We start from the raw sequence: 20,811 nt of genomic DNA, 5'->3' as shown, positions 1-20,811 counted from the left end.
CCCCTATTTTGGGCAAGATAATGGAATGGCTGATACGGGACTCCTTTAATAAAGAATTAAAGGACAGTAATATAATGCCAGTCAGCACAGGTTTATGGAAAATAGATCCTTGCTAACTTTAAATTTTTTTTTAAACCAGTTTTGGTTAATAAAGGTAATAGTCTTGATGTAATACACTAAGATTTCTGTAAGACATTTGACTTAGTACCACATGACATTTTGATTTTAAAAAACTAGAAAAATGCAGAATTAACTTGATACATATTAAATGAATTAAAAGCTGGCTGATAGGTCTCCAAATGTAACTGTAAATGGAGAAATCATAGTAGAATGGGTGTGTTCTGCTGGGGTTTCACAGGGATCAGTTCTTGGCCCTACACTGTATAACATTTTTATCAATGACCTGGAAGAAAACAAAATCACCACTGATAAAGTTTGCAGATGACCCAAGAATTGAGAGTGCTAAATAATGAAGAGGACAGGTACCAATACAGAGCAATCTGGATCACTTGGTGAGCTGGCAGCAAGCAAACTGTGTGTTTTAATATGATTAAATGAATACATCTGGGAACAAGGAATGTAGGCCATACTTATAGGATGGGGGACTCTCTTGGGAAGCAGTTACTTTGAAAAGATTTGGAGGTGATAGAGAATAATCAGCATTGCACTGGGAGCACATGTTCAGCTGTGGTCAAAAAGACTGAGAATGATCCTTTCATGCATAAACAGAGGAATCTTGAGTAGGAGTAGAGAGGTTATTTTATCTCTCTATTTGGCATTGGTGTGACCGCTGTTGGCATATGGTTTCTAGTTCTGGTGTCCACAGTTCAGGAAGAATGTTAGTAAATTGTAAAGGGTTCAGAGGAGAGCCACTAGAATGATTTTAAGGATTAGAAATAAGCCTGTATATAGTGACAGATTAAAGGAGCTCAATCTTTTTATTTTAACAAAGAGAAAGTTGAGGTGACTTGGAACAGTTTACCAAAAGTTGTGGTGGAGTCAAGATTTTTTTAATTTTTTAAAAATCTTGATGTTTTTCTAAAAGATATGCTGTAGATAGGAATTATTTTGGGGAAGTGTTGTGGCCTGTGTTATACAAGAGGTCAGACTAGATTATCACAATGATTACTTCTGCCATCAGAATCTAGGGGGGGGTTGGGGGCAAGGGGAAGGAGGAATGCAGGCAGAACAGCAGTGGGACAGAATAACAAAAGTGTCTCTGCTTGCAACAGCAAGAAAGCAGAGGGAGAGGTAAATTACAGGGGTGAAGCCAGAGTCCAGATTTAGGATTAAAGACATTCTGCTGATATCAGAAAGAGATGCCACTTTTCCTTTTACAAGAGGAAAAGAGGAATACCTTATTTTATTTTTCCCTGTCCAAGTCCTCTTCTGCAATGATGACAGCCTCAATAACAAAAAATAAAAAATGTTGCTTACTAAGGGACTTTAGCAGCATCCATAAATATTTTACTCAGTAATCTGAATAATTACAGAGAAACAAAGTCACAACTAGTTCTGCATATTCTTTCAAATACGTCAAATCTCTAATACAATGGAATATCAGGAAAGTTTCTATTCTTGTCCACACAGATTCGTTGGCACAGCTAAGGAGAAATCACTGTAACCGCTTTTTTTTTTTTCTTCAGTATTGCCAGAACTTGTAGCACAATATATAAAATGTGTATAATAACATGCAACTTTGTTGGGTGGTGCTTAAACTCATTATCGACGACTATCAGCTTTTGAAATGTTAATAGGCTGCCATTAAAGTCATCTTAGAAAAACAAACGGTTGGCCAATTCCAAATTGGCATAATGGTCTCAAGCGAAAAACTCCACAGGTTTAGAAGTAGTTTCTGGACTCTTACTACTTTGGCTAACAGGACTAAAGTTTTTGGGGCAGCACAACCACAAAAATAATGACAGAAGTATAGGGCTGGAAGGGACCTCGAGGTCATTTAGTCCAGCCCCCTGTGGTGTGGCAGGACCAAGTACACCTACACCATCCCTGATAGATGTTTGAATTTGTTCTTAAAAACCTCCAATTGTGGGTATTCCACAACTTCCTTTGGAAATCTATTCCAGTACTTAACTATCCTTATAACTGGAAAGTTTTTCTTAATATCTAACCTAAATCTTCCTTGCTGCAGATTAAGCCCTTACTACTTGTCCTACCTTCAGTGAACATGGAAAACAATTGATCACCATCCTTTTTATAACCGTCCTTTACACATTTGAAGATCGTTACCAGGTCCACCCAGCCTTGCCCAGTTTTTTTATGTGTTTTTTTTATTAATAAAAAAGCACTTAGAGCAAGGAAAGATAAATTTAATAGAGTCATTAACTGAATTAGGAGAGGTTTGCACAAAAATAAGCAGGAGGGGAATTCAAGTACGTGAAAAAATCAAAACCACATGTAAAACTGTTCTTTAACCAAGTCCCATATTCCAGTTAAAGAAGCGTAATGAGAAAATAAAGTATGTTTATCATTAGTAGTCTTGGTAAAGTAAAATTTGTTGGTTTGGCCTTTTTCCTTTTGTCATGAAGCATAAAGTAGCTTGAAATAATTTTGCTTTTGAGAAAGGTGTTTTGGGCTCTATACTGAGAAGTATTACCAATAGAAATTCTAGTCTTCCATGTTTCTGCTGAGGTCTCCTTGTAAAAATCAAAATAAATAAATTGGGTGCTTTGGGATTGGTGTGAATAGCTTTTTATTTTTTAAGAGGCAGTAGTGTGAATTCTTCTCTATACATGAGAAGTGCTATAAAATGCTTCCAGGTCATCTTATTAAAGAGGATAAGTGTTAAATTTTACTACAGAAACAGCTGGCAGCTCAAAATATTCTGGATCTCACAAAAAATAACTAAATTTGTAGTTGCTTTACAAAACTGCAATATATAATATATAATCCACTAGATTTCTGTTAAATTAGAGCAATTTGAAGAGTTTCTATTCTATAGAATTACTTTGGAAAAAATGCAATCATAGTGTCCAAATTTCTGTCTCAAAGATATCCAGGTAAAATGTGCTCCATTTTTGAATGATTGAAGAGGCGGTAGTAAAAAATCCTTTTATTTTAGTTGTTTGTAGGGCATTACGTGTTTTTATCTAGTTAATACTTAATTGAGAACACAGTATAAACAAAAGTAATTTATTTCAATTTGTCAAGTATCACCTGCATTGTAGTTGTAATGCAATATAATTTAACCAGCTCCTCAATAAGCCAAAGCCAAAATAGTAGACAAGACCTGAATTTTTATGTAAAAAGCAAGGGTGGGGGGGAAGCTTTTGAAGACCAGAAAAACGGATGCAATATTTATATATTTTAAAATGCCTTTTTTTTCCTTCTGTTTTATGAATTATTTGATACACTATATCGCGTATCTGCCAAAATGGTAGAGAGAGATGTCAGTGTCAATTTAGGAAAACGGCAGGCCTAACACTTTTTTCCATCAGAAATATCTTTTTTAAAATTTAATTCTTGGTTCTGTTAACAGAATATCTGAATAGTTGTTTTATGTGACATTTTAAAATAGAATAAATGATGTGATGATAACTTCTTAATAAGCACACTCTTACTAGAGTGTCTTTTCTCTTAAATGTGTTCTGCCCATTTATAGCCATGTCAGTTATTCCAACGTATTTAGGACCAAGAACAGATGCAAACTAAATAAAAAATTGCTGTATATTTTGGCCAACATTTTGCTGATTTAAAGATAAATCTGCATTGACTCTTTATTCCCCATATCTGGTACAAAATATAAGCACATGTTCAACCTAGAAGATTTGGCTGGTCAGGGTTTTTCCTAGTGCCATGTTATCAAGGATTTCCAATGAATAGCTTTTAAGTGAATTCTTTGGGATTTGTTGCATCACACATTAAGGTGGATAAGCTTGCAGTATTCATCAGAAACACAAAGATTTATTTGTTAGGGTTTTTTAAAGTTTCAGATGACTAATTTTGTGGTCTGAATAGTATTGGAGAATACTCCCTGATGTAGCTAATTAGTTTCAGTTTTCTGTATGAATGAAAGAAGTAAAATGCGTGACACAAATCTGGTTTTGGGATTAGAAGGTAAAATGCTGCCAAGTGAAATGTAGCCATTCTGCATAATTTGTGGTGCTGAATGTACCCAAAACATCTTTAAGACTCAGACTTCCCTTTTGGTTTTCTAGTCATATTTCCCAATTCATAAACCCTTTTTAATACTGTTTTTTCTTTTAAAGTTTCACCCTCCCTCCTGGTAATGGAAAGAGCCAAGACTATCACATACCAATTCGTTCTATGTAAACAGGCCATCTGTTCCTCAGGAAGATCATGTTTTGGTTTGTCCTTGATCCCCACCACTTAATAGCTCTGTTCTCTTCACCTTGAAAGGCAGGATGTCCCTTATGGCTGAGGAAATGTGCTTGGCTAGGTTATGCATGCTGAGCATTGGTCAGAAAAATAGACACGGGACAGAGCTCAGAGTACAAATTGTGAGCACTCACATGTTAGATTCCTGGACTGGTCCACCTTGAGGATTTTAAGAAAACTTGAAGTATAACCGTGCTAATGATGGTTTTTGTAGCCTCATCTCCATTCACGTTGCAGTTTCAAAGACTTAACTAAGTATCTACAGCAATGTGCTTACGCATTTATAGTAGAATTTTTGGATTCAACAGAGCTATTTATATGTGACTTCAAAGTTGCAAAGAACAGTTGTGTATTATCACTACTTCTAGAGTATTTATGCTTCTATCTTGGACATGGTGACTTGCCTTTTAGACTGTACTTTTATAAATCTGATCCAAAAGTTTTTTGGATAATTGGGGTGTGTGTGTGGGGGGGGGAAACATATGTTTTTTTAAAAAAGTAATCATGTAAGTGTCAAAACCAGGTATAGAAAAAGAACAGCTGTTGAAATTGTCAAATTAATCATGATGGTTCACTTGGACTCCCTCCTTGGGTTTCCTCCTATTTATAACAGACACATGGGAGCTGCAAATTTTGAGAGGGGAACCAAGTCAGCCCAAACTCCAGTTCTTCTTCGAGTGATTGCTCATATCCATTCCAGTTAGGTGTACGCGCCGCGCGTGCACATTAGTCGGAAAACTTTTACCCTAGCAACTCAGTGGGCCGGCAGGTCGCCCCCTAGAGTGGCGCCACCATGGCGCTCCATATATACTCCTGCCGGCCCACCCGCTCCTCAGTTCCTTCTTACCGCCCGTGTCGGTCGTTGGAACAGTGGAGCGCGGCTTAGCTGACCTCCACTTCCCTAGCTACTCGTTTTCTCGTATATAATTATGCAGTTATAACACTTTTATATATATATTTGTATGGTTATACGTGTTTCTTTGCTAACATGGTTAGTTTAGTTAGCGGGGTTCAGGAAGTAGCCCTTCCATGAGCCCAGTGCCGGAGCCATGCATGGCTCACCCGGTTTTAAAAGGGGCCCGGCTTGCCAGAAGCCGCGGCCGAAGAGAGATCTACATGACTCCTGTTTGAAGTGCCTCAGGGAATCACACTTGACAGATAAGTGCCCCATTTGCAAGGCTTTTAAGCCGAGAACAAAAAGGTGCGGGACTTTCACTTATCCCTCCACCTTGGGCGCCGAGCGATGTTCAAGCGGCGGGCAGAAGCGCCTCCTCGGCACCGGACCCCGCCGGTACCACCAAGGCCTTTCGGCACCGACCGTCGCCGGCACCGATGTCGACTCGGCACCGCTCCCTTCTTCCGAGGTCGAGAGAGTCTACGATTCCTGCTGGTGCCTGGCAGCTCCCCGGCACGCGCCGTGGTTGAGCCCCCTGCTCCCGCTACTTCCGTGCCACCTGCATCGCAGCCAGAGAGCTCGCCTAAGTTGCGTTATCCGGCACCGTCACCTGCAGAGGCACCGATGACTTCGGCTCCGTCGATTCCAGTCCCCCAGGACCATGGAATCCGGTGCCTGGCAGCTCCCCGGCTCGCGCCGTGGTAGAGCTTACTGCTCCTGCTGCTTCTGTGCCAGCTGCATCACAGCTAGACAGCTCGTCTAAGATGGCTCGCCCAGCACCGCCGACGTCGGCACCGTCGATCCCGGTCCCACGAGGGCCGTAGAATCCGGTGCCTGACGGCTCCCCGGCACGCGCCGTGGTTGAGCGTATTGCTCCTGCTGCTTCCGTGCCAGCGGCACCGCAGCCAGAGAGCTCGTCTAAGTCGGCTCGCCCGGCGCCGACACCTGCTACGGCACCGATGACGTCGTCACCGTCGATCCCGGTCCCACAAGGGCCGTAGAATCCGGTGCCTGACGGCTCCCCGGCACGCGCCGTGGTTGAGCGTATTGCTCCTGCTGCTTCCGTGCCAGCGGCACCGCAGCCAGAGGGCTCGTCTACGTCGGATCGCCCGGCACCGACACCTGCTGCGGCACCGATGGCGTCGGCACCGTCGATCCCGGTCCCACAAGGGCCGTAGAATCCGGTGCCTGACGGCTCCCCGGCACGCGCCGTGGTTGAGCGTATTGCTCCTGCTGCTTCCGTGCCAGCGGCACCGCAGCCAGAGGGCTCGTCTACGTCGGATCGCCCGGCACCGACACCTGCTGCGGCACCGATGGCGTCGGCACCGTCGATCCCGGTCCCGCAAGGGCCGTAGTATCCGGTGCCTGACGGCTCCCCGGCACGCGCCGTGGTCGAGCTAATGCTCCGGCTGCTTCCGTGCCAACGGCACCGCGGCCAGAGGGCTAGTCTAAGTCGGATCGCCCGGCACCGATGACGTCGGCACCGTCGATCCCGGTCCCGCAAGGGCCGTAGAATCCGGTGCCTGACGGCTCCCCGGCACGCGCCGTGGTTGAGCTCCTGCTCCGGCTGCTTCCATGCCAACCGAAGCCTCTGAGGCACCGACAACATCGGCACCGTCGATTCCAGTCCCACAAGGGCTATCGAATCCGGTGCCCGATGGCTCCCCGGCACGCGCCGTGGTTGAGCGTATTACTCCCGCTGCTTCAGTGCTGACGGCACCGCAGCCAGACAGCTTATCTAAATCGGTTCGCCCGGCACCGGCTCCTACCGAAGCTCTGATGACCTCGGTACCGTGGATCCCGGCCCCACGAGGGCCGTCGAATCCGGTGCCTGACAGCTCCCCAGTACGCACTGTGGTTGAGCCTGCTGTTCCCTGCACGCCGGAGATGTTACCAACGGCGAGGGCTCTCAGTGCCATGACAGAGTCAGTGCTGCCTGACCCGGGCACCGCCGGTACGGGTAATACAGTCTCTTCAAGGGACTGTCCCCTGTCAGTACAGCAGAGCGGCACCGTTCATGATCACGGTCCCGCAGACACTCCAAGTCCTGTCGGCACGCCGGACACCACTGGCAGTCCCGGTGCTGTTTTCCTCGGTACTGGTCACACTCGCTGCACCGGTCGGTATCCCGTTCGCCGACCCGCTATCGGCACCGTTCCGACATCTGGCACCGGGGCAGGTACCTTGACTCCTGTAGCTCTTCTCCGAGCCTCGAGATCTCGGTCGACCTCCCAACACCATTCTGGTTGCGGGTCTGGATCTCGTTCCAGGTACCGATACGCCTCCCGATGCCGGTCCCCGGTGCCGAGTTGGGCAAGGTCCGAGTGAGTCAGAGACTCGGCCCATGCCTTCTTTTAGTACCTCCATGGCCGTCCGGACACGCATCCGTGTCAGCCCATATGCGCAGATTTTATGCTCAGGACCACGATCCTGATATGATGGCCAGCGGGCGCCAGCCCCGAAGCAGAAAGAGCCTTGGCGAATGCAAGGTGTACTCTGCAGGGGCCCTGCACCTCTGGGTAGCAAAGCAACAAGCCTTGCTTAGCTGCGATAATTATAGCACCTGGGTGGAGGAGTTTCTCCCTCGAACCTCCCACCTGGAGTTCGCTGCCGTCTTGGAGGACGGGGGAAAGAATTTACCCTTTGTTGGTAAAGGCATCTTCGCGGCAGAGACAGCCCCAGACTGCGAAGCCTGCTGGACAATAGGGTCCTAATGCGTCTCAGCATGTATACGCCAGCGACCAAACGCAGGCCTTTATGGCCCCAGCCGCCATACTCTGTGCCTAGCCAGAGGCAGAACTCTGGAAAACGGCAAGGCCAAGGTGGTTGCAGACAAACGTCAGGCCCCCTAAAAAGCCAAAGTCAAGGTCCCTCGCAATTACCACTGGGACCAAAGACGGACCTTCCAAGGTTCGCCGGAGGGCGGTGTACCAGTCGCAGGACGGGATCCCGATCCCGCTTTCTCCTGGCATGGCCCCAGTTACTTTCAGATCGCTGGGTCCTGCGCACGATGGAGCATAGGTACCACCTTTAATTTGCTCCAGCCCTGTCCCCCTTCAGCGGACGAAAGGGGCAAGGGGTTTTACTCCCGTTATGCCCTAGTCCCCCACTCGAACACAGGTCTCAGACTTCCCTGGTCCTGCATGGACTCAACCGGTTTAGGATAAGGTTGAAGTTCTACATGGTATCCCTGGGAACCATTATTCCATCCTTGCCTCCTGGGGGCTACTATGCCGCCCTGGATATGAAGGACGCGTACTTTCGCAGTGCCATCTTCCCTCCACACGGGAGATGCCTCCGCTTTATAGCCAGCGGTGAATACTCCCGGTTTACGGCCATAGTCGCCGCCTTCCGTCGCTGATGTCGGATATGCGTTTTTCCGTATCTGGACGATTCGCTTATCCGAGGAGACTCTGAGACACAAACCGCTCAGCCGTGGGCATCGTCACGGTCTTATTCACAGATCAAGGCCTGATGATTACTATAGAGCAATCCACTCTGGTTCCCACGCAGAGGTTGGGCTTCCTAGGGGCTATCCTGGTCTCCTACCTAGCCGGAGCCTGCTTATCACAACTGCGGTTTTAGGCGAGGGCAACAATCATCTGAGGTCTGAAGGCTTTCCCAATGACCTCAGCTCGCTCTTGTCTCAGTCTCCTGGGTCCATGGTTGCCCGCAAGTTTGTAACCAAACACGCCAAGCTCCGCCTCCGTGCTCTCCAAGTCCGGCCCACCTCGGCGTACCGCTTGGTCAGGGAGCCAATGGTCATGGTAGTCACCGTTCCCTCGAACGTCTTAGGCTCCCTAGAGTGGTGGCTAACTCCCTCCTTGGTGTGGACAGGGATGCGGTTTCATCCGCCCCAGCCCTCACTGCCCCTGACGGCGGACGCATCATCTCTCTGCTCGAGTGCTCATGGTCGCCTCCGAGCTTAAGGCCTTTGGTCTTCTAAGAAGCTGGCATTCCTCGTTAATGCCCCAAAAATGAGAGTAGTCCGCCTGGCATGCCAGGGGTTCCAGCGGCAGCTGCGAGGCCGTTGTATCTCGGTGTTTACAGCCAACACAAGGGCCAGGTGCTTCATAAGTATTCAGGGGGGACATAGTCCTCCCCCTTTTTTGTCAGGAGGCCATCCATTTCCGGGTCTTTTGCATGGCCCACTCGATGGAGCTGGCGACGTCCTTTCTCCCAGGCGTTCGGAACGTCTTAACTCTTTGACTCAGCAGGTTTTTCCTGTCTTACGAGTGATCACTCTGCCCCATGTGAGGCGTCCCGCTTTCCGGAAGTGGAGATGTTTCCTCACACAGACCTGTTCGCTCACCGCGAGAGCAGGAAATGCCAGGTGTTCTGCTCCTTCCAAGGTCTCTCCTCGGAATCGATCTTGGACGCATTCCTGATGCCGTGGAACGGCCAACTGCATTATGCCTCCCCACTGTTCCCACTGGTTCGTTACGTCCTGCTCAAACTCCGCAGGGGCAGAGCGTGCATCATCATGATCACTCCAGAGTGGTCCAGGCAGCACTGACATACCACGTTGCTCGGCCTGTCAGCCCAGACCTCATCACTCAGGGCAATGACAGGCTTCGTCACTCGGACCTGCAGCCTCTTCGCCTCACGGTGGCTCCTGCGTACCTGAGTCGGGGTGACAGGCAGCCTTCCACCTGGTCAACGTACCGAGCCAGGTGGAAGCGTTTCCTTTACAGCTGCAGTATGCTCGATCTTGCTCCTGCTGAGGTCTCGATCCCCTCTATTTGGCCTGCCTCTGGCCTTCAGCGGCAGGATCTGGCGGTATCATCGCTGAGGACACTCTCAGTGGCCATCCCTACCTTCCAACAGGCTAAGATGGACGTTCAGTGTCCCACGCTCTATGGGTTCGAGGTCCCTCAAGGGCTTGGAGCGCTTGCACCCTCGGGTGCGCCGCCCAGCCCCGCCCTGGGACCTCAACCTAGTCTTGGCCAGACGGGTCTCTGAGATCAGAGCTCTTACGAAGGTTCCACAAAGACAAGGTGCAGTTATGACCGCACCCGGCTTTCCTCCCTAAGGTGTTTTGGCCTTTCATGTTACCCACAGCTCAACGCAATGGGCATAACCGTTGCACTCCTTGGACATCTGTGGAGTGCTCGCATTATATTGTGCTGACAGAATCATTTCCTAAGGTGCCCCAGCTCTGCCCCGGTAGCGGGCCAAAGGGAGGGCTTGCTTGTTTTCCTCTCAGAGGATCTCATCTTGGGTGATGGCGGACATCCCCACTTGTTATGATTTGGCTCATATTTCCCCAAGCCACATCACCGTGCATTCTACCAGGGCTCAGGCTTCATCTGCCGCCTTGCTGGCTCGTGTTTCTACCCACGAGACCTGTCGCGAAGCTCCATTGGTCCTCGGTCCTTACCTTTGCTTCGCAGTATGCCCTGGTTCAGCAGTCAAGAGAGGCTGTAGCCTCTGGCTCGGCAGTTTTATTCTGCCACATTTCACTCCGACCCCACCGCCTTTGTAAGGCTTGGGATTCACCTAACTGGAATGGATATGAGCAATCACTCGAAGAAGAAAAGACGGTTACTCACCTTTGTAACTGTTGTTCTTCGAGATGTGTTGCTCATATCCATTCCGCACCCGCCCTCCTTCCCCACTGTCGGAGTAGCCGGCAAGAAGGAACTGAGGAGCGGGTGGGCCGGCAGGAGTATATATGGAGCGCCATGGTGGCGCCACTCTAGGGGGCGACCTGCCGGCCCACTGAGTTGCTAGGGTAAAAGTTTTCCGACGAATGTGCACGCGCGGCGCGTACACCTAACTGGAATGGATATGAGCAACACATCTCGAAGAACAACAGTTACAAAGGTGAGTAACCGTCTTTTCTCCATACTTGCTGATCTTCAGTCATAATGGAGGCAATAAATCAATGTCTGATTTTGCAGGGAGGCAACAATGCTGGGCATACTGTTGTTGTAGATTCCGTGGAATATGATTTTCATCTCTTACCCAGTGGGATCATCAATCCAAAAGTCATTGCATTCATTGGTAAGTATTGCATTTTCCAAAATCGCAATTTTAACACTAATACAAGTCCAGACTGTTGGAATTCTATTCTTGAAGCCATCAATATCCACTAAAGCTCAGGGCATGGTAAGTCAGGAACTTCCTGCTCCTCCTCACCCTTTTTCTCCCCTTGCTCAGAAGGACTAGGGCACTGGGCCCAGAGGGTCTTTGCAGCCTCACTGCATTGTCCTCACTCAGTTTTGAAATTTGGACTCTGGTCAGTTTTTTCTCATTTGCTTTATTGCTGTTGCTTTATTCTCATCTTTCCTACCACCGTAACCTCTCTCTGCTCATCTCTCTCCTTTCTTTACCTCCTTCTCATTTTCTCTATATCTTTACCCACTTCCAGAATCCCTTCACATCATTTCTCTCTTCCACTTCAACCTCAGTGAATGACCACCAAAAAATCCCCTCAGTGGTTATAAGTAATATTTTTTTTTTCCCCCTCTCTTCATGGATTCATGGGCCATGAGCCCAGGGTCATCAGGTCCCAAAAGAGGCAGCTGCTACCATATGATCCCTTTCAGATGTCTTTCTGCCCCAGTGCACTAGTGACTCGGGGTGTGTGTGTGTGTGTATATAGTATGTATGTATGTATGTATGTATAGAGGGAGAGAGACTCTGACTAGTCCCTTGGTCTTTCAGGAGAGTATTACTGTGCTGAAGGCATTCTCTGTTTAAAAACAACTTCAGATCTACTGAGCTTAGCATGACCGTAAGATTATTCACTTTTTGTTCAGGGGAAAGCTGTTCCATAACAATATACTTCAGCAGTCCTTAGTGACTGTTGCAGTTAGAATGATAGAATATCAGGGTTGGAGGGACCTCAGGAGGTCATCTAGTTCAACCCTCTGCTCAAAGCAGGACCAATTCCCAACTAAATCATCCCAGCCAGGGCTTTGTCAAGCCGGGCCTTAAAAACCTCTAAGGAAGGAGATTCCACCACCTCCCTAGGTAAGCCATTCCAGTGCTTCACCACTCTGAGTGAAAAAGTTTTTCCAAATATCCAACCTAAACTTCCCACACTGCAACTTGAGACCATTACTCCTTGTTCTGTCATCTGCTACCACTGAGAACAGTCTAGATCCATCCTCTTTGGAACCCCCTTTCAGGTAGTTGAAAGCAGTTATGTACTATTTACCTGTTCCCTAAAAAGGCAAGTGCAAGTGATCCCAATTGCTAATAGGAAAGAATGACTATGAGCAATCTCATCTCACTCCTTGATACAATTTCTCTTTTTGCTAGCACAGTGACATTGGCTTTATTTGTTTTTGCATCACAGGGCGAGAGTAACATTCGAATATCAATATCTCTAGTGAAAACAGAAATAAAGGCTTGTAAAAACCATAAGAATATTTAAAAAATAGCTTGTATTGTCCTATGAAAAGAAAGTCTGTGAAACTAACTAATTTTTGGAGATGATGAAGGAGAAATACCACTGTGTGACTGACAGGAATGCAGTTATTTTTCATCTTGATATAATAAGAACATTAAATTTCCAATTTAGAGGAGTTCATTGCATTCAGCTAGGGACTCAAATACTTTAGCTGTAGATCAGAGAGTCTCTTATACCTTAAATTCCTAAGGATGAAAGTAGTATAATGGAACAGTTTTTGAAATGTATGTCTTAAAATATTCTATATGCAGAAAAATGAATCATGGATTTGTAAGAAACTAATTTTTCATGTCTGGCATCATACATTAAACTTTGTATTCCTGATTTCCTTTAGGAAATGGTGTGGTGATTCACTTGCCAGGACTGTTTGAAGAAGCAGAGAAAAATGTAAAAAAAGGAAAAGGTGAGAACAACCTTTCAAGGTATTACTTTAAAAGGGGGGTTGGTGCTTTCTGGGATCTAGCCAGCAGTGCTATCCCTGGCCTAGAGGCTATGAGAAACAAGATCGCTGTGTCCTACTGGAGGTCCTCTCTTTGCTCACTTCTGGCAGCAATCCTGCAGGGACTCCCAGAGCTCTGTTAGTCCCTGTAGCTCCTATCAGGAGTCTCCTTAGAGCCTCCTAGAAAGATGCATTCTAAAATGTAAATTACCCGTAGTTTCCTTTGTCAGTTTTAAACTATAGACTTAATATATTGAAAATAAGATGCTGTTCGTGTGCAGTCACTTACTATAATCAGTATACATATAACTCTTACAGTGTTAATACATATGCTTCAGTTTGATAAATATACTAGAATGCATAGAGATGCCAATCATTTATAATTTAGTGGCTTAAAAATACATTTTTTAAATTAAATGCCAAATAATGGACTTCTGGCCAATTTAGGAATGCCAGATAGTAACCTGATGGAAAATGTATTTATCCAATTTCTGTAGCCACTTTAAAGAAATCCAGAAGGAAAAAAATTCTAACATTAGTAACAGAACAGCTGAGCTTGTTTTAGCAACAGTGAGAAACTTGAAAAATTTCCCTAGTGTATGTAGAATGCCTAGAAGTTTCAACTTCTGATAGGCAGTCTGCATTTCCTGGCTTTGTAGGTTCAAGTCAGACCTTAACAATTGAAAATTGTGTTTGCTTTTTCTGAAATAAAATGGTGACTGAGTTTGGTACTTCTTTTAAATGACTTCCATTTTCAAATCTATAATTAGTCTTTTAGAAGTTTTGCTTATTCCATCATGAAAAGAAAAATGATATACAAAACATAATTTAAACGTTTTCACTTGTTTTTAAGGACTCGAAGGCTGGGAGAAACGATTAATAATTTCCGACAGAGCTCACATTGGTAAGATGGCACACTGTATCTATTTTTAATTATTCCCATAAGAATTTCCTCAGACTTTTCAAAGGCACTGAATAGTTGACAATTTTATTTTATCGTATTTTAGTATCGTTATTGTAGTGGCCAAAGGTTCCAGTCAGGGTTCAGGGCTTGATTGTGTTAGGCACTATAGCTTCTTTAATATTACCTTTTTTTTCATTTTTAAAAATGTGGAACTGCTCTAGACTCAAACATTTTAGTTTGATGACTCATTAAGCTGATTCTAAATGCATGTCATGTTTTCTCAGAAAGCAGTTCAAAAGTTACTTGAATGCTTGAAGGCTTCATTTCCCATTTCAGTATGGAATTTGTGCTCTCTTCTTCATAGGAAACCTTGCCTTATAGTTTGCTTCTCTCGAGGATCACATGGGCTTTTGGCGAACACCAATTAAACAGTGACTTCAAGTTATAACCTTTTGGATACAGACCTTGTAGTAAAATCAGATTTAGAGTGTCCCCGTGATAAAATCAGATCTAAAGTGAGTGGCCTTCCCAACCATCCAAAAATGCTTTAAGCTAGAGGCCTTTTAACTACTGACTTCTCTGACCATTTGTTCTTTCTGCACCTGTCTAAAGGCTAAACCTATATAATAGAGTTTAGTGAATGTATGTAGAGACCTCCATAGGTATGTGTACCCTGGGAATTTCACCAAGGGCTTGGCTACACTTGCAAGTTAGAGTGCATTAAAGCGACCCCAGGCGCCCTAACTTACGACTTGTCCACACTGGCAAGGCAGTTAAAGCACCTGCAGCTTTAGCGCCCCTGGTAATCCACCTCCACAAGAAGCATAATGCTTGCTGCGCCTCAGCTGAAACCCCCCATCATCAGTGTAAATGAGGTGTTGCATTATTGCACTCTGATCAGCCTCCAGAAACATCCCATAAGCCCCTTAAGTCAAGTAGCCACTCTTGTCATTGTTTTGGAATCAGCTGTAGGAATGTGGATATACCCTTTCAAAGCTCCATTTCTGACAGAGGGCATGCTTATCTGCTCCAAGGCAAAGCAACCATTACTGTGGAATTGTGTGTGTGTGTGTGTGTGAGAGAGAGAGAGAGAGAGAGAGGTCTGCTCCTGTCTGAATTTACAAGACAGCATGCTGACATGCTTTCAGCCCCCCCAAAACCCACACTCTCTCCCCCCACATACACACAACACACTCCCTGTCAACTCCACTTCCCCCTCCCCCCATTTGAAAAGCACATTGTAGCCACGTGCATGCTGGGATAGCTACTACAATGCACTGCTCTCTGTGGCATTGCAAGAGCTGCTAATGTGGCCACGCCAGTTCTTTTGAATCTGACAGTGTGGACACACTGCAGCGCTTTCCCTGCTCTGTTCTCCGAGGGCTGGTTTAAGTCTCAGCGCTCTACATTTGCAAGTGTAGCCATGTCCCAGGTGTTGATATTCCACAACAATGGGTGTCTCTGGAGAAGAACTGAAAAATTTCACAATGTAAAAGAAAATGTGATTGAGACCTAGGCACTGTCTACGTAGGGAACTTGACAGTCATAGCTATTGCGGAATAAATTTATTCCACAACAGAAACTCTGGAATACTTCCTGTGCAGACAGTAGTCTGGATAAAAAGTGATTACTGTGCTTACAAAACAGAGTAATCGTTCTGGAATGAATAAAATCACTTTTATTCCAGAATAATGTCTACACGGGGAGTTATTGTGGAATAGCTGTGCCAGTTAACTTCCCCTGTGTAGACAAGATCCTAGTTCAGAAAGACCAGTTGCTGACTACCATTATCAGTAATTGGTCTGCTTAGTGTGGATGTTTTGAACTTTTCTGAATGGAATCAGCCTGGAGGTTTGCTTGCATAGTAGATTTGCCTCATGATCGTTGATACATGGCCTCTGAATTGTCCTGCTAGCCTGTAACTGGAGATCAGACTAGCCATATTCCATGGCTGTCCTGGAGACATAAAGACTTGTTGAGTTAGTGTTTAAAAGACAAAACATAAAGCTAGGTGTACTTTTCTATAAGTTTTAGTTGACTTCAGGTAAAAGCTTATGCCTAACTTGCAGGAAAGGGACTTGCACAGTATGGGTAGTTAAAAAATTTCGACAGGAGGTGTTAGATGATTCCCCTGTAATAGGTACCTTTTCACCCATTGACCAGCCTTCTGGCTCTTGTTTCCCTCCACTCATGTTCTGTGTATTATAATTTAAAATATTATAATGCCTTAATGTGGTATAAGCAGTTTAACTAATCTAAATAATTTTCTTCAAAAAAAAATGGTTCTAACTGTTTGGGGTAATCTAAGGAGTTTGATCATTTTTAAACTATGGGGAAGAGGTAGGAATACCAAAAAAGCAATTTTTATTGTAGAAAGACTAGAGTACTTATTAAAGCTGAGACCGTTTTTTTGTTATCCTTCCTGAGTGTGCATTGAGTAGATGATTTCAGGTCCAATGCAATCATTACTGGACCTTCAGGAATGTATTGTTTTTAAGAAAAATAAACTTACACAGTGATATCAGGTGACTGGTAGTCTGCTGCAGTACTGTACCTTAATTAGTTTCCTCCCACTTTATTTTTGTTTTGTTTGTTTAACAAGATACAAAGCAAATGTGAAAGGCTTAGCATGAGCAGTGTTTTCAGTAAGCTCTCTTTCTTTGTTTTAGGAGTAATGTATTGTTCCCAAACATTTGCAGCTGAACTGTGTAAAACTCTTCTACATTCTTCATCTTTACTGGGATGGCTTTACTAGTCCAAAATTCCCCCCCTCTCCAATCATTTTTCTGTTAATAAATGTCTTCCTGGTAGATAGTTTGTGCGGTTTGAGCTCTCCCCACAATGAATTACAACAAGCTTAAAATTAGGGCTGTCAATCGCTCATAACTCTCACGATTAACTAAAAAAATTGTTGTTAAAAATTAATCATGATTAATTGCACTTATAATAATAGAATATCATTTGAAACTTATTAAATATTTTTGGATGTTTTTCTACATTTTCAATATGTATTTCAATTACAACACAATGCAAAGTGCACCGCCCACACTTTATATTTTTTTACAAATATAAGCACTGTAAAAATGAAAAAATAAATAGTATTTTTCAATTCACCTCATACATGTACTGTAGTGCAATCTCTTTATTGTGAAAGTGTAACTTACAAATGCAGATTTTGTTGGGTACATAACTGCACTCAAAAACAAAACAGTGTAAAACTGTAGAGCCTACAAGTCCACTGAGTCCTACTTCTTGTTCAGCCAATCGCCAAGACAAACTTGTTCGTTTACGTTTACGAGAGATAATGCTGCCCACTTCTTATTTACAATGTCACCTGAAAGTGAGAATAGGTACTCTCATGGCACTGTTGTAGCCGACAGTGCAAGGTATTTACGTGCCAGATATGCTAAACATTTGTATACCCCTTCTATGCTTTGGCCACCATTCCAGAGGACATGCTTCCAAGCTTATGATGCTTGTGAAAGTAATCAGTCAATTACATTTGTGACTGTACTCCTTGGGGAGAGAATTGTATGTCTCCTGCTCTGTTTTACCTGCATTCTGCATATATTTCATGTTATAGCAGTCTTGGATGATGACCCAGCACATGTTAATTTTAAGAACACTTTCACGGCAGATTTGATAAAATGCAAAGAAGGTACCGATGTGAGATTTGTAAATATAGCTACAGCACTTGACCCAAGGTTTAAGAATCTGAAGTGCCGTCCAAAATCTGAGAGGGACTAGATGTGGAGCATACTTTTAGAAGTCTTAAAAGAGCAACACTCTGATGCAGAAACTACAGGACTACCAAAAAAGAAAATCCAACTTCTGCTGGTGGCTTTAGACTCAGATGAGGAAAATGAACATGAATCAGTCCATACTGCTTTGGATTGTTATCAAGCAGAACCCATCAACAGCACAGAAGCATGTCTTCTGGAATGGTGGTTGAATCATGAAGGGACATATGAATCTTTAGTGCATCTGGCACGTAAATATCTTGCAATCCCAGCTACAACAGTGCCATGCAAACTCCTGTTCTCACTTTCAGGTGACATAGTAAACAAGAAGCAGGTAGCATTATCTCCTTCAAATTGTAAACAACCTTGTTTGTCTGATTGGCTGACCAAAAAGTAGGACTAAGTGGACTTGTAGGCGCTAAAGTTTTACACTGATTTATTTTTGAATGCAATTTCTTTTGTACATGATTCGACATCTGTAACTTCAACTTTCATGCTAAAGAGATTGCACTACAGTACTTTTTATGAGGTGAATTGAAAAATCATTTTTTATTGCAAATATTTGCACTGTAAAAACAATATAAAGTAAGTACTGTACACTTTGTATTCTGTGTTGTAATTAAAATGAATATATTTGAATATGTAGTAAATATTCAAAAATATTTAAAATAAATGGTATTCTATTATTTAACAGAGTGTGATTAATCATGATTGATTTTTTTCAATCGCTTGACAGCCCTAGTTAAAATGTCTCACTTGTTTTTTGGCCATATAACTTGTCACTAAATCTCTTTTGCTAGGTTTGTTGGGTTGTATAGTGTATTTTACCTCCTCCTTCGGGCCAGTATAAAATTGGAAAGAATGCTAATTACTCTCTGAAAGTATTTTTAAAGCATATGCAGCTTTGTGGTACAGTATTTTGCAATTAGAACACTAAAAGAATTTCAGACTTGTTAGATGCTTCAGAAGCTTTTTTTTTTTCTTTATATATTAAAGACCATTCAAAATAGAACCTGTAACTTACAAAAAGGAAGAAGGCTCCAAACTTTACAGTATGCCTCTTATTTGGAGTTCACCATGTTGTTCTCCATATAGGGGGGAAAAAAGCACTGTTGATCCTTAGCTAGCTGTGAGAGACCCTCTCTGATAACGAACATAAAGCACTTTAATAGAATGGCTTACGTTACCTAACCAATATAGGATTATTTTCCCCATGTTAATCTGCACTCAAAAGAAATTGAGAAAAAATCATGTGTATATCATTAATTTCAGTTTCAAATTGTTGCACATGTAGTCTTGTCCAAATTTGCATTTTAAGGGTTTTTCTTTTATTTCCTTAGTATTTGACTTTCATCAGGCTGCTGATGGCATTCAAGAACAACAAAGACAAGAGCAAGCAGGAAAGAAGTATGTAATTTTCTTTGTGTTTTAAAATATTGAATTATGAAGTTTAAAACAAAAAAAATCCAGTGTTCAAAGCTTGACAAACCCTAATGACAATAAAATAATGATAAAGTAGCATGAAGTATTCCAGAGTTCATTTTTAGACCTATTTTAATGTGTCCCATCAATGACAAATAATAGGATCACATTCTTAAAGTATGGTCATACCACAATATTTTTGGTACAGAAAGGGATAAATCAGCTGACACTTCCCAGAACTTAAACTGGCTCGGTAGGAAGAGACATATCTTTCAGTACTGTTGTCTCAAGCGCTGAAAAATCTGAGATACTACGAAGACCAGCAGAACTGAAGTAACGTTGACTAATTTTGCCTTGTTCAGAAGTGCACATGAAACATGAATGTTCATGCTGTGCATTATATGCCACCTGCTATCTCTGATCTATTTGAGCTTTTTTTATGAATTTTAAAACTTACAACCTAATCATGGATGGAAGCAGCTGGCTGAATGAACAACATAACGTATATCTGCAAATGAAAATAAATATATTATGTGAATTTCTAAAGTGCCAATATATTTCAGCCAGGATATGGAAGGTTTGTCTATATGGATGAATGAGTAATTAACTTTTGCTGTTGCTGCTAGTAAGAGGTATTATACATGACTGACTTCATGAAGTGGACACTTGTGCTCAGGGAGATGCACTGAGACAATCTCACTGCACATAAGCCACTACTGGATGGTAATAGCTTTCAGTTACTTTTGCCCGTAGTCATGCTGAAAACTACATGCTTGTCTTTGTCCAGTGTTAGCTAGCTCTCATTTCCAATTCATTTAAGAATTAAAAGGCAAACTAAGAATTTTTTTTCATTGTGTCTGCATGCCAACTTTTAGCTAAGAACAATTTTTTATGGCCCACTTGCAAGTCACTGCATGATGACATTTGTAATAGAAGCACTGTTTATCCTCAGCTAGCTGTGACACACCTCTCAATAGCAAACTTAAAACACTTCAGTAGACTGGTTTGTTACCTAACCAATAAATGATTATTTTCCCCATGTTAATCTGCACTCAAACTAATATATAATTTTTACTCTTCATTTCTTTAATTTCCCTTTTTAATTTACAAACAAGAAATCAGTGTTAAAGATCTTAACTCTATTTTGTATCATTCTGGTGATGTATATTGTGAAAATCTCACACCAGTCATGTAATGCTTCAAGCTTGTTAAGGCTGATGGTGAAACAAAACGTGTCAAATTCTCACCATTTTAGTTAAGTGAGTAATAAAATACAGTATATGTAGGGGTCAGATTTTCTGTGTCCCGAGGCTGAAGACAGTATTGTTATCTATCCCTGAGAGATCCGGTCTCAATGCTAACAGAAAGTAACCTTTTGTTTCAAGATTGCTGGTTTGAATCTAGTCTGGATTGGTAGTGACCAACAATATTCCTACTGGGTGGGTAGAAAACTAAACAATCAGGCTGGCTAGCTAGCCTACCTGGTTTCCATCAAAAGTATTGGTGGAATCAGCTGCGTTCCATGGAACATTCTGATTCAAATAAACACTTTTCAAACAGAAAACTGTTGGCAAACTCAGTCTTGCTCCCCCTATAGTCATTCAAAACGTTGCTTCAAAAATCACTCTTAGCTTA

General features: G+C 43.4%; 1 protein-coding gene across 2 annotated transcripts in view; it reads left to right on the top strand.

Moving 5' to 3' along the window:
* The window catches only part of ADSS2 (adenylosuccinate synthase 2), a 67,890-nt gene that overhangs the window by 20,664 nt on the left and 26,415 nt on the right, over positions 1 to 20,811 (top strand). For both annotated transcript variants that reach the window (XM_030557028.1, XM_030557029.1), the window contains 4 exons: positions 11,155 to 11,257; positions 13,006 to 13,074; positions 13,964 to 14,014; positions 19,095 to 19,161. In XM_030557028.1, the coding sequence (XP_030412888.1) occupies positions 11,155 to 11,257; positions 13,006 to 13,074; positions 13,964 to 14,014; positions 19,095 to 19,161 (290 nt within the window). The remainder of the gene's footprint in view (positions 1 to 11,154; positions 11,258 to 13,005; positions 13,075 to 13,963; positions 14,015 to 19,094; positions 19,162 to 20,811) is intronic.

This window comes from Gopherus evgoodei, chromosome 3, assembly GCF_007399415.2.
Source record: "Gopherus evgoodei ecotype Sinaloan lineage chromosome 3, rGopEvg1_v1.p, whole genome shotgun sequence".
Lineage (NCBI taxonomy): Eukaryota > Metazoa > Chordata > Testudines > Testudinidae > Gopherus > Gopherus evgoodei.
This window is presented reverse-complemented; position numbering and strand designations above follow the sequence as displayed.